The sequence below is a fragment of the Enhydra lutris genome, unplaced genomic scaffold (genome assembly GCF_002288905.1).
Source record: "Enhydra lutris kenyoni isolate GAN:26980312 unplaced genomic scaffold, ASM228890v2 scaffoldscaffold3, whole genome shotgun sequence".
Lineage (NCBI taxonomy): Eukaryota > Metazoa > Chordata > Mammalia > Carnivora > Mustelidae > Enhydra > Enhydra lutris.
The window spans coordinates 47,131,579-47,145,588 of NW_019154087.1; the positions used below are offsets into that span (position 1 = coordinate 47,131,579).

The 14,010-nt window shown below is 38.5% G+C and overlaps 1 protein-coding gene across 1 annotated transcript in view; it reads right to left on the reverse strand.

The window, feature by feature from the left end:
* The window catches only part of LOC111155684 (microtubule associated protein 9), a 32,459-nt gene extending 20,471 nt beyond the window's left edge, over positions 1-11,988 (reverse strand). The window contains exons 1-4 of the mRNA XM_022515981.1: positions 11,692-11,988; positions 10,848-10,932; positions 9,399-9,719; positions 2,766-2,995 (exon numbers count right to left, since the gene is read on the reverse strand). Coding sequence (XP_022371689.1) covers positions 2,766-2,995; positions 9,399-9,719; positions 10,848-10,932; positions 11,692-11,766 — 711 coding nt within the window. The 5' untranslated portion in view covers positions 11,767-11,988. The remainder of the gene's footprint in view (positions 1-2,765; positions 2,996-9,398; positions 9,720-10,847; positions 10,933-11,691) is intronic.
* Between the last annotated feature and the right edge of the window lie 2,022 nt (positions 11,989-14,010).

Consider the following 14,010-nt stretch of genomic DNA (forward strand, 5'->3'; position numbering starts at 1 on the left):
GTTGAATGTGGATGGAAACAGACCCTTCCAGTTTTTGACTCTTCCAATAAAGGGCCAAAGGTCATAGATACGGCGAGAGAAGAGTTGAGCGAAAAAATAAATGGGAAATCCTTGAGAAGGTGGGTTTAAAGAAGATTCAGAGCACAGTCAGGAAGATTTTTATAATGAAAAATATGTAACATTTAGATTATTGAAAACAGAAGTATCCAGGGGCACCTGGGTGGCTCAGTGGGTTAAGCCTCTGCCTTCGGCTCAGATCATGATCTCAGGGTCCTTCCTCGGATCAAGTCCCACATCGGGCTCTCTGCTCAGCAGGGAGCCTGCTTCCTCCTCTCTCTCTGCCTGCCTCTCTGCCTACTTGAGACCTCTGTCTGTCAAATAAATAAATAAAAAATCTTAAAAAAAAAAAAAAGAAAATAGAAGTATCCAATATACCCCACAATAACATAAAAGTTTTATATTATGGGCTATGTTATAATCAGTAAGGAGAATATGGTCTCTAGATCACCCAGCAGCATAGAAACACTTCATGATCTAATATTGAGATAAAGAAAAAGCATGATACAAACATTATGTTAAGATGACAAATGTGATAAAAAGTTTAGAAAAATAGGCTAAAAGGGAATAAAACTGATAAACATAGTTACTATGAGATGGTGGGATTATAAGTTGGTATCTTATTTGGTTAAATTTTGTCATAATATGATGTTACTTTAAAAACTTTAGGAATACCGGGATGCCTGGGTGGCTCAGTTGGTTAAGCCGCTGCCTTCAGCTCAGGTCATGATCCTGGGGTCCTCAGATCGAGTCCCGCATCGGGCTCCTTGCTTGGCAGGGAGCCTGCTTCCTCCTCTCTCTCTGCCTGCCTCTCTGCCTGCTTGTGTGTACTCTCTCTCTCTGACAAATAAATAAAATCTTTAAAAAAAAAAAAAGTCAATATTTAAAAAAAACAAAAACAAATCAAAAAAAAAACTTTAGGAATACCTTTTTTTCCCCTTAAATCAAGGGATATGGAAATGTTAGCAAAGATTGTTTAAAGCGAGGAACCAGTACCACTTTCAATAGTGTTCCCTCGAAATTCATGTCTATCCAGAACCTCAGAATGTGATCTTATTTGAGAATAAAGTGTTCGCAAATGGCAGTAGTTAAAATGAAAACATACTGGAATAGGTGGGCCCTAAATCCAATGACTGGTGTCTTTTGTAGTGAAAAGAGAGGGAGACACTGAGACACAGGGAAGAGAAGGCCACATGATGATGGAGCAAAGGATGTGATGCCGCTACAAGCCAAGGAGCACCAAAGACTGCTGGTAACCAACAGCAGGCAGAAGAGGCAAGGAAGGATTCTTCTCTAGAAGCTTCAGAGAGAACGTGGCGCTGCCCATTGGACTCTAGCCTCCAGACCGGAGGCTTCTGTCGTTTAAAAGTCATTGAGTTTGTGGCAGCTTGTTATAGCAGCTACAGTAAACTAACACGAAATCCACTTGACCAGATCATTTTATTAAATATAAAATGACTGGGTTTGAGAAGACCTCTTTTTCTTTTCTTGAATTTTCAGAACAAATTAGGAAAGAGCACATTGAGGTCAGAAAGATTTATATCAAATTGTCAGCTTTACTGGCAAAGCTAAACTACGAAACCAGATTTGAACCTGTTGTCTACCGTGCTCATACTTCCTATCCGAACTGGAAAGGTTTATTTATTTAGTCATAACACACAGGAGTTGCCCCCAGTTTCCCTCTGTACCACCTTCCAGGGACCAGATCTTTACACGCATCACTACCGCAGAGTGAGGAGAAAAAGAAAGAAGCTTAGTCAGGTACCATTCCGTTCCTTTTCCCCAGTTTGCTCAAGCAGATTATGGAGACAGAATGTTCTTCCCATACTTACTCCTTCTGAAATGTTAGGTGGAAGTTCACTAACCACAGTGCAATGTAAAGAGAGGAGGCCCAGCGTTCTCTCCTAATAACAATACATAGTAAACTCTCTGATGAAATCCCAAAGGGTCACATTTACTCCCATTCTGGCAGATCCCCAAAATATAGGACAGTGCCATGATCATTCAATATACCTTTGTTGAGTGAATAAAACCAAATAAATAAAATGACATTGGCTATATTTTCCTTAGCCATAAATAATATAATTCAAAGATATGTGAATATGGGACACTTGGGTGGTTCAGTCGGTTAAGCGGCTGCCTTCGGCTCAGGTCATGATCCCAGGGTCCTGGAATCGAGTCCCGCTTCGGGCTTCTTACTCAGCAGGGAGCCTGCTTCTCTCTCTGCCTCTGCCTGCCACTCTGTTTGTTTGTGCTCTTTCTCTGTCTCTCTGACAAATAAATAAATAAAATCTTCAAAAAAAAAAAAAAGGTATGTGAATAAACCTATAAATTCTTATGATGAAAGATAGTATTGCATAGATTCAAAAGGGCAACTTTTTTTTCACATTTCACTTTCTCTGCAATTGGATGATTCATTTTATAATTACTGGTGTCTGTAGTTTTCTCCTTTCTTAGCAGTACATAAAATAATGCTACATCTTTGTTATATCTTAGAGTTGAAGTTTTAGACTCAGTGGAATACTGTATATTTAAAAAAAAAAAGAAAGCTTTATAGATTTCCCTATCAACTGCTGAAGAAAACATGTGTGACACACACAAACACACACACACATCACATGCATGCACACAAATACTCTCTTTTCCATAATCAGCTGCAAAGACCTCAGTTCAAGAGCACAATCCAGCAATTCAACAGTAGTGCTAACCTCAGGATCGAGGTTTTCGGAGAACAATTTTTTCACAGCTTCTAGTTGTCTGTCACTTAGTTTTGGAAAGGGGGAGGGTGCAGAATGTGCCTCCAATTCTTCATGGAGGGCAGTGGTCTCATCTTTGCCTAGCCCATCTTTCTCCTCCCTGTGGCTGTGTTTTTTCAACATGCTCCGTGGACGAGGTAAAGGCTTAAAGTGCTTGTCTGCTTCAAGACTGCTGCTGTTTTCTGTTGAAAAATAAACCGTTTTAAGGTGAGCATACCGAACAGTGCCCATGACTTCACCTACCACCACTTCGCTGCCCCACTTCTTTCCTGTGCCTGTGCACCGTGGCTCTCTGTCCTGGAGAGCCAGAAGAAGCCCACAAACGTTCTCTACACAGAGCTCCCAGAAGCACAAATAAGCAATAGCTCATGATCAAATTTTCTTTTTTAAAAGTAGCTGCCATCCCGGAAGGAACTAGCATACTTATGTTTTGTGAAAAGTTAACGCTTCAATTTTATGAACTCTCCTAGCATGCAAAAAATAAAAATAAAAAATAAAAAACAAAACCCCAACTATGCCCCAGTTTCTGCCTCTCTAACAGGAGGGGGCTCATCTATGAACCTTCAGCCAGTATCTGTGGCTAGGCCACATACAGATTACTCACATTCCCAGACTTGATAGTCAAGACAATGACCATGGCCCCGTCCAGGGATTTTACAGGTTGGGAGGGGAGGAGAAGAAATTCTAAGAGAAAGGTAAGTTCTGTTACAAGTACGAAGGTGATGTCGGTACTGGGGGCAGAAGTGTTCGCTCTCCCCGGACGGAGGAATGAAGAACTACATTTATGAGCTGCTGCTTTTTGAATCCATAAAACTTCTCTGCAGTTAAAAATTTCTCAGTGACTATTTCCATTACTTCCAAGTTTAAAACAACAATCTAGGGCTGGTATTCGTCCAGCCCTCAAAATATAAGAAAGTTTTTACATAAACTTTTTGCCCAAATTTTACCTGTTAAGCATATTCATTTCTTCATTGTTCTACCAGTGTTTCCCTCTGACAAAATTTCAAAACTGAAATAATCAAAACCTTCATCCTCTTTATCTACACATGGCCTTATGAACACTGCTAGAAGACTCCATCATCATACCAAGTGGCACTACTATAAATGTTCCAATTGCCAATTTTAGCTGTGTTCTAAACTCTGGCCAAACGTTCAAGCCATCCCGGATTCCTCCCTCTGTTCCCCTTATATCTAATGGGTCAGGATACCCCACTGATTCTTGCTACATCTCTCATTTAACCCACTTTCTGCATCCCCACCCTCAGCTCCTCATCCGCTCTTTCCTAGATTACTGCCTCAGAGGTATTTGAAAAATGAAAATCAGATCACATTACTCCTCTCCATAAAATGCCTCAATGGCTCCCCAGCGTCAAATCCTATGGAATAAAAGCTTAAGGTCTTATGGTCTTCTCCTGCTGGCACTGCCTCATCTACCCGCACATCCATTTTGTAATCTATGTTCCAGAAATGCCGGGCTCACTGCTGTCTCACTGCTGTGCCACAATCCCTCCTGCTACCATACCTTTACCCAGTTCATCCCTCTGCCTAGAATGTCTGCTTCCCGCTGCTTCTCCTGACAAATGCTTGCCTGTCTTTCGAGCCTAAGTGTAAGCAGAATATTATATAATGCCTAAAAGAAGGTGTTGAGTCAGGTTTTTTTTTGTAAATTGTAGTAAAAACAATTTTTTTTTTAAAGATTTTTTATTTATTTATTTGACAGAGATCACAAGTAGACAGAGAGGCAGGCAGAGAGAGAGAGAGAGAGGGAAGCAGGCTCCCTGCTGAGCAGAGAGCACGATGTGGGACTCGATCCCAGGACCCTGAGATCATGACCTGAGCCGAAGGCAGCGGCTTAACCCACTGAGCCACCCAGGCGCCCAGTAGTAAAAACAATTTACAAAATTGTTAAGAGGGTAGGTCTGTAACCAGGTCTGTGGTTACAGACCTATCTTTTTAACAAATTTTAAGCACACAATACAGTACTGCTAACTAGAGAATCAGTGTTGTACAGATCTTTGGAATATATTCACCTTCGTAGTGAAACTTTACACCTGTTGAACAGCAAGTCCTCTTTTCCTCGCCCCAGAGCCCCTGGCAACTACCGTTCTACCTTCTGTCTGGAGGAGTGTGTCTAGTTCAGGTATTTCATACATGAATCTTGGCTCCGACATTTACTAGCATTATAACCTTACATGACCATATCTCCACGAGCTCAGTTTCCCCGTTAGTAAAATTAGTTAAGAATTCCTAAGGTACCTGTGGGACCTAAGTGAGAAAATAAAGTGCATAGCACAGTGCCAGACTCATGGTAAATGCTCTCAGTGAACATTAATAACTGTGGTAAACTTTTCTTTTTTTTTTTTTGTTTTTGTTTTTGTTTTTTTTGGTTTGTTTGTCACTCCTGTTTTCTTTGGGGTAGTCTCTCCTCTTCTCCATCCTTGTAATTCTAGTGGGTTAACAAACATCTCCTCTGTACCTCAGTGAGAGGGGTGTGCTCACAGTATGTATCACCCTCCCAGCTTATCACAGAAACATCATTTCCCCTGTCCACAGCAGATGGTCAGGTCAGTATTTTTCTATTTAGAGTTGGAGGATATGCCTTTAAGGTCACAAGGCCCAAAGGATATGATTTGGGGACTACTAGTGGCATTCCTTCCAGCCAGGTGAAGGGAAGTCTGAGACAAAGAGACCCAATGACAAAAATATAGGACCAGCGGATGGAGTAACTGGGCCAGTGACAGGGGTGGGAGGAGATAGTGAGGAGGTCTGGAAATCAGGGAGGGAAGAAGAAGTAGAAGTAGAGAATGCAGATCACATAAAACTACTGTTTACAAACTTAATCAGACCTAAAGAGAGGTCTTTTGACATCCATGCTCAATAAGGTGATAAATTTCTCTTTCCACTTTAGTTTGAGTCAAGTCATTTGCAACCAAGACTCCTGACTATGGGTACTATTATTTCAGTTACAACTATTATTGCCATTTCCTCCAGGAAGCTTTACCTGATGCCCTCAGGTAAACTTAGGTGCCTCCTTTCCTGTGTTCTTACTACACCTTTCATATACCTTCCCATTAAATTGTAAAGTCTTTGCCACAGTCTGAATGCTTGTGTACCTCTCAAATTCTTAGGTTGAAATCCTAAACACAAAGGTGATAGTATTAAGGCAGTAGGGAGGTGACCCTGTCACAAGGGCGGAACCTTCATGAAGGGGATTATAAAAGAGCCTCCAGAGAGCTCTCTCGCCCCTTCCACCATTGTAAAGACACAATGTGAAGTCTGAGATCTGGAAGAGGGCTCTCACCTGACCGTGCTGGCACCGTGATCTCAGACTTGTAATTTCTAAAACTGTGAGAGATAGGTTTCCATTTTTTAAAACCCATCCAGTCTATGGTACTTTCATATAGTGGCCCAAATGGACTAAGACAATCTTGGAGGATCGGTACTACGTCTTTTGGTTTTTTTGTTTTGTTTTGTTTTTGGTACAATGTTTTTTAATGTCGTATTCTTAGTTATCATCACAGTGCCTGTAACATTCTGAAACAGACTGTATTTATAATAAATATGTATGGAAAAATAAAATGATCTGCTTACGAACAAATGCTAATAAAAGCATTTAGAAAAGTGCTTTATGCCAGATTGTTCTAAACACTTCAAATATATAAACTCATTTAATTGTCTCAAACCTTTAGTTCAGGTTCAACTATTATGCCCATCTTACAGACAAATAAAATGAGGAACAAAGAGGTCATATGCCCAAGGTCATAAACTCTAGTTTGTGGGATTAAAGCAAGGGCACCCTGGCTCCAAGTTCATGATTTTAGTCATTTTAATGTTAAAATAAAAGCAACACATCCTGTAAAAATTACTTTCTGCAATCACTCCCCATGTGACAGTTGCTCAATCAAGTGAAGAGTCTAGTTACTACACTTTTAACAAAAGACAGCAAGAACAAAGTAAACTTTCAGGTTCCAGTATTTTTATAAAGCCTTAATTGCTACTTGGCAATGTCTCACATTAAAAATACTAAGTTCCAAACTTCATAAGAAAAAAAGTCTAAAAATTCAAAAAAGGATAAAGCTTAGCTTGTGAACCACACTCTCTTTCATGAATGAAATCATTCACTTATGATTACACTAAAATACTTATTGAATTGTATATGCCAGGCACTAACCACTAATCTCAATTTTTTTCTTCAATCTGAAGAGTCTACAAATAATGACTTTAATATATTTTATACCAAAATTCCACTCCACTCCTAGAAGTACTGTTAAGCTTTCAGAAAGAAAAACAAAAACAAAAACAAAAACACAACTATACAATTTCAAAATGCTTTCTTTCCTAATTAAGTGTAAATGACTAACTGTTTTTGGTAATTATTTTTATATAACATAAAATAAATTGCAAATGGCTAATGACTTTAAAAATAAGTATTGCGGGACGCCTGGGTGGCTCAGTGGGTTAAGCCGCTGCCTTTGGCTCAGGTCATGATCCCAGCGTCCTGGGATCGAGTCCCACATCGGGCTCCTTGCTCAGCAGGGAGCCTGCTTCTCCCTCTGCCCCTGCCTGCCACTCTATCTGCTTGTGCTCACTCTCGCTCTCTCTCTCTCTCTCTGACAAATAAATAAATAAAATCTTTAAAAAAAAAAAAAAAAGTATTGCACATTTGTGTATAATATTTAGAATCTTGGTGCCATCTTGTGGTTTAAAGACAATATTTCTCTATTAATTTTACTTTGTCACATGTTTTTTTTTTAAGTATTAAATAGATAGATTATTAATGATTATCCACCATCCAGTTCTAACTAGATACTTCTATCTAAGACTTTTAGCTTCTGTATGCTTACATTTTCTATGTAAGCATAGAAAGCATACATTTTCTATGTAAGCATAATTTCTGTATGCTTTCATTTACCTAATAAAAAGCTTTTCAGAATCAAGACAAATAAGATAAATACAATCCACAAAAATAGATTTCTAAATTTACTGGAACCAGGAAATACTGTCTGCTCTATTCTTCTTGAAGATACCCCATTCATATTTCTTTATTAATGGCTCCAAGAAGTTTTCCCACTAAGAAATCACTTTAAAATTTCTAAAATTCTGTGTTTTTCCAATAATACCAAGCAACAGACTGTAGAATGTACTTTGGGAAATGGTGAACTACTAGATTATTCACCAAGTTCCATTATGCTTCCTTTCTCTCCATTTTTGGTGCTATTCAGTACACCGGGAAGGTACATTCAGCAGCTTAATTCTGTTTCATTATGTCTTGTGCTTATATTTTTGGTAGAACTATAGAGTTTCTGAGATATACTTCAATAGATTCTTGAAACAATTCAGTAGAAAGAGAAGAGCAGGTTTTATCCTCCTCCTCATGAGGACAATAAGGCCTACCTTATTTGCCTAGGTCACATATAATTAACAATATAATGTCTCTTCTCCTAGTAGTCCCTGCTCTGTTCATATTTGAAAGTCAATGGGATTGTGGGGGAAGGAGTGGTTCCCTTAAAATTTCTGAAATAAAGTTCTGTCTGATGTTACTAGTGATATCTAATATGTGAAGTATGAAATATTTACCAGTAGAATATTTAATGATGATATAAAGGAAAGATATTTTTATGAAGGTTAGTATCAACTAATATTTTTTCTAAAAACAGGAAAAAATGACTACAAGACACCAAAACCTTAAACTTCTATGACCCTGTTTCTGTATGGTGGCCCAGGGGACCTCTTGAGAGGCTGGTTCCTGCTTCACTTCGTCTTTGCTCCATTGTGTCTAGAGCTCAGTAGAACTGTGGAGAAACAACTCTACTCCCAATCATACCAGGAACTTCCCTTCAGAAAACTGAGTTTGAGTGGATTTTCCCAGGGAACAGAGAAACTAAATGGGGATTCTGTTTCCGTAAGGCAAGCTGGAGGCTTAAATACCAACACCAACAACAAAACTCTATCCCTTCACATTCTAAAACGTCAAAAAGATTTTCTGGCAAATGATGGCATGGAAATGACTGAAGGACTAGTTCCTTCCTGCTGTAACTAATTTCTGGAGTGTAAAATGGATTAGAAAGGACTGCATTGCAGTTGCATCTCCAAAAACAAAACTGAAGCCCAAAGGCCTCAGAAGGCTGGACCTAGAAACTGTGGGAGCCCCAGCTGTGGAGGGCAAGGTACTCTGGCCTTCTGTTAGGCACCAGCATACATGCAAGACTAACATGCAACTGGACATCAGAATTATGAGTTTTCTATATGGTTCCATTATTTTGCTTTATAACTCTAAATTACAAAGTTATGCCTATTTCTTAAATATTTACTAGCTACCATATATTTTGTGATTATCTTAAAATAAGTTTTCAAGGGGCACCTGAGTGGCCAGTGGGTTACAAGTCTGCCTTTGGCTTAGGTCATAATCTCAGGGTTATGACCTGAGGAAGCAAGTCTCCTTCTCCTTCTGCCACTGTCCCTCCCACCACTTGTGCTCTCTCTCATTCTCTTTCTCTCACTCAAATAACTAAAATCTTAAAAAAAAAAAATTAAAAATTAAAATAAATAAAATATGTTTTCAAGAAATATAGTAACATGAATTACCTGAAGATTTGCCTTTGACTGGAAGAATTCTGGGTTTAGGTTTCATTTTAATTTTGTCTTTTTCAATTTCTTGGTCTTTATTTTGAGATTCAGATAAGGGAGTTCCAGCCATATCTCCACAACCATCAGGTGCCATTTCCTCATCATTTTTGGTGGAGAATACTGCCTCATCTTCCATCATGTCACTGTTTGATTTCTTGGTTTTCAAAAAAGACAGTTTTGGAGAATTCTTTTCTTCATCATCTGATAAATGGAAATCATTCATCTTTTTCTTATCCAAATTTTCATCTACTGAGGTGTCAGAAAAATCACCTAAGGAAACTGAAAAATGGAAGAGAAAAAACGTTTTCAATAGCCTCTTTAAAGTTGTGAAGGTCGTATTAATCAAAAAGATTACCTTAAAGACGAGAAATGAATTTACAACAATGAATGTACAAGTATTTGCAGCTCTAACACACAACTAACTTAGGCAGTTGTTATTGGTATTTTTGAAAAAAAAAATTCAATTTCATTAATTTATTCATTATTCATTAATTATACTTAGTGAGTGTGAATTATGTGCCAAACTCTCCACTTGCTCTGAGAAGTCATTCAAAGGTTCCTCAAAATAAAGATGACTTGGGTTATTTAAATTAGGTTTTGGACTGTAGAGCTTTTATTTGCAAATGACTTCATTATATAAAATCAAAAACACTGGTAAGTGTAAGAACTTTTCTAGTTATTTGCTAATTAAATTATTTTCCATAAAAACTTTGGTTCTACAATTTCATCCATACCAGAGTATTAGATTTTACTGTGAGAAGAGTATTAAAGAATGCCAATTTAACAATACAGCAATGCTTTAACTACTGTTCTGATTATTTTCACAAAGAACATTAAAAATTATTTACTTCATATTAAAGTATAAAGTGCTGAATTTCAAGTTTGGAATTCTGTGTGCTTACATCTGAAACCTAAAATGTTAATATTTTTACAGTATCGAAAGAGACAAAATTAAGTCATACCAGCACTGATATACTAGGTTTTTAAAACTAAACCCCTATTACAGCCAAAAGAAAATCTGATTTACAAAAAGCATTACAAAAGTGATTATGACATGCACTAAAGTTTAGTTCTCTGGGCTCTAGTTTTTAATTCGCTGTAGAGTCTCATAAGGTTGACACTGTTGTGTCCAACATGGTTTATAGCAGACAGGCATACTTTTACTTCAAACCTGCTATCAGTTAATTTATATTTTCAGTATACACCATTCAGAAATAAACCAAGATAATCATACAACTTCTTGAAGCTTCCGAGTGGCTTTTTACTCACTAAAAAGTTGGAAATTTAGAACCAATTATTTAGAACCAGTTATTTTGACATAACTGATTATTTTTGAAGGGATGAGTTAAACATAACTAAGGAAACAAAAAAAGGAAAAGTGGTTCACTTTTCCACATTGACACATACCAATTTCATCACTGTCAAAGTCATCTGAGTATTCAGAACTCCTTTGCCTGGCTGAGCGAGCTGTAATTGCTTTTATTAGCTCATCCTGAAACGAGATAATTAAAATCAATTTCCATCCAAACATAGAGGTCTCATATTTAGAATTCTTTAAACAACGCTTGATTAATAACTGCTTTCAGACTCGGGTTTCATTCATATAACAAATATTCAATGAAAGCCTACCTTATGCCATGCACCCAAGCCCTCAGACTCAATGTGTAACATCACAGACAAGCCCCTTCTCCTTATGGAACTTCCAGTTCAACAGGAGGAGACAGGCAACAGCAAATAAATTAGTTACAGGGTGTAATTAAGGCAGGAGAGTAATAAACAAGATAGGACTCAATTTAGACAAGATTTATTACAAACTGGCATTTTGGAAGAAACTGGTACTTTTTAAGATCTTTTGTTTTAGCACACTGCAGTAATAAATGTAACTAATACTGCAAACTTAGAGGCTGAGTTCAAAACTGTAGTGACTGGATGGAAAAAACTGAAATGTTATTATAACAGAAAAAAACTACATGCAAATTTAAAGTTGCTATATAACTTAACTTTTAAAAGTTGATTTAAATTTTTAACTTAGTAAGAACCTAGTAGTTAAGCTAGTTAAGTAGTCTTCTGTAAGCCACACAGAAGAGAGTTGGTAACACTTGAGCCCAAACAGGACCACCTGCAAAACCTCCAAAGGAATGTAAGATACACTCCTGTGTTACACAGGGCCCTTTGTAGAATCATTTTAAATCCAACATTGCTAACACAATGTTTACCTTTAAAATCACTCAAAAACGTTGGAAATACTTACCTGGAAAGTAGTCCTTTTGGTGACTTTTGGACTCTTTGTATAAGCCAAAGTTGTGCTAAAAACTTCATCGGACATAGTGTTTTTTGATTTTTACTCTACCTTTGTAAAACAGCTAATAAATAATAGGAATAATTCAAAACTCTAGTGGTATCTGAAATAAAAAACAAATCAGACTTTTTTGCATATTTGAGAATTTCTATTACTACTCTTTAGTGCTAAAAAAAAGAGCAAACAAAAAAATTAAGAAAAGCATCTCATAACATCGCGCTACATATTCACTTAAATATTTAGTGTTCTTATAAAGAAATATAAAATTTTCACAAGTTTATTATCAAAAAAAGGAAAAATCAAATTGAAGTTATCCTAAAAGAATATGGCAATTATTTTAAGGATGAGCAAATAAACGACTGTAACAGCTTAGTATGGTAAAATGTTGCCAGTTAAAATACAACACCTTATTTTTCACTTCTCTTCCATTCAGAAAATACAACAGTGCCCATGAAACAGCCATACCTTGTTTTAAAGGAGATTGGCAGCATAAAAGATACAGCTAGAAGGACAACCAAAACAAACAAGCAAACAAGCAAAAGCTTGCGTACAGCTCTAGTGAAAGACAAAGATAATGCTAAACTTTAATAGCGATATATATATATATATATATATATGTATATATATACATATATGTATATTTTTTTTCCCAATCGCTCTTCCCTCTCGCAACAGTGCTCACAGGGCTAGATAAAACAAAACGAAGTTTCCATGATAGGCAGTATTAAAATCACTGCACGAATGGGCCCGTGAACTTTTCCCGTGCTCGGAGCGGAGGCCTGGGCTTAGGCGACCCAGCTGTCCGCAGCAGCGCGCCACCAGGGACCGCGCCCGCCGGGCCGAGTGGCGCCGGGTCCCCGCCGGCTCCGCACTGCACCGCGCCGCCTGCCCGCCCAGCTCCCAGCACTCGCCAGGCCCGAGCACACCGAGAGCCATCCACGCCCCGTTCCTCCGAGACCCTCCAAGACCCGCGTTCTGTACCCACCCCAGCCGATCCTACGGAGGGCTCCCGCCACCCACTGAGCTCCTGGCCTTGGACAGGAGCCTCCCGCCCTGACCTGGGCCTGCCGGCTCTCGGGTACTGGCACCGGACTGAGCAAAGGGGAGGGACTAAAAAGCGGAGATGGGAGACGGTTGCTAAGAAACCGCGTCTCCGGAAGGAAGTGACTTCCCAACCGCCAGGTCTCTCGGGTACCCAACGCCGCTCTTCCGCCTGAAGCGTCGCGGAAGGAACGGCTGAAGGAAATGACGTCACCCCTTTGGGTCCCTGGAAAAGGGTGCATTATCGTCCGCAGCGCTACAGCTGTTGCCTAGTAGACAGGACCCTCCGGCTCCCACGCGGAACCAGGAGCCTTCAGTTTTTTCGTGGAGTGAGATCCTTACCTCCACCTGCTGCTCGAGCCAAAGCACATTTACCATTTTGCCAGAGTTGGGATATGTAGTCTGTGAATCGGAATAGTGCACTGACAGAATAGCGTACAGGCAGATGGGACGGAATAGCTACATAGTGACATTTGCAGGCTGAGGAGAGGAACTGCTCTGTTGAATCCTGGTACTCCTTCCCTATACCCGTGTGATGTCAGGCAAATTATGTTCCAGTTTCCTTTTCTGGGAAAAATATAATAATGATGATAGCCACCTTAGAGAGTTGCTGTGAGTACCGAATGGAATAAGCAGGTGGGATACCTGCAAGGGCGCCTGGGATTGCATTCAGTCAATATTAGATACACTTTTTATGCAACTCAGTCACAAAGCACCTGGAAAGAAATCATCCCTTGTGGACACAGGTGAAAACCATTCCAAGTATTTCTTTAATGTAAAGCTTCCCCCTTTGTATAGGAAGTGGATAATCTGGTTAAAATCAAACCAGTCAATAAACAAAATGGTCTAAGACTGGAGCACCACATGCTGCTAAAGGAACCCAGATCAAGATCACTTAATTAGCATAGGGAATCCTTCCAATAAACAAAAGACAAACACTTCTTTAAAGACTTCAAAATAACATGGATTTCTACTATTTTTAATTTAAAAGATATTTAATCCAAGCTAAATTGTCCAAATAAATATATTGACCAGTAATTAAAGTTGTACCTGGTATTTTTCCCATATCTCTAAAATTTATTAATTTTTCACTCATTCAACAATTATTTATAAAAAAATCCCATTGAGATATATGGTTTAATAAACAAATGTATTAAAAACTAAATGTGCACAAAAATATGAAATTTAGTTAAAAATTATGCTTTTAGCAACATTTACAGTTCAACTTTT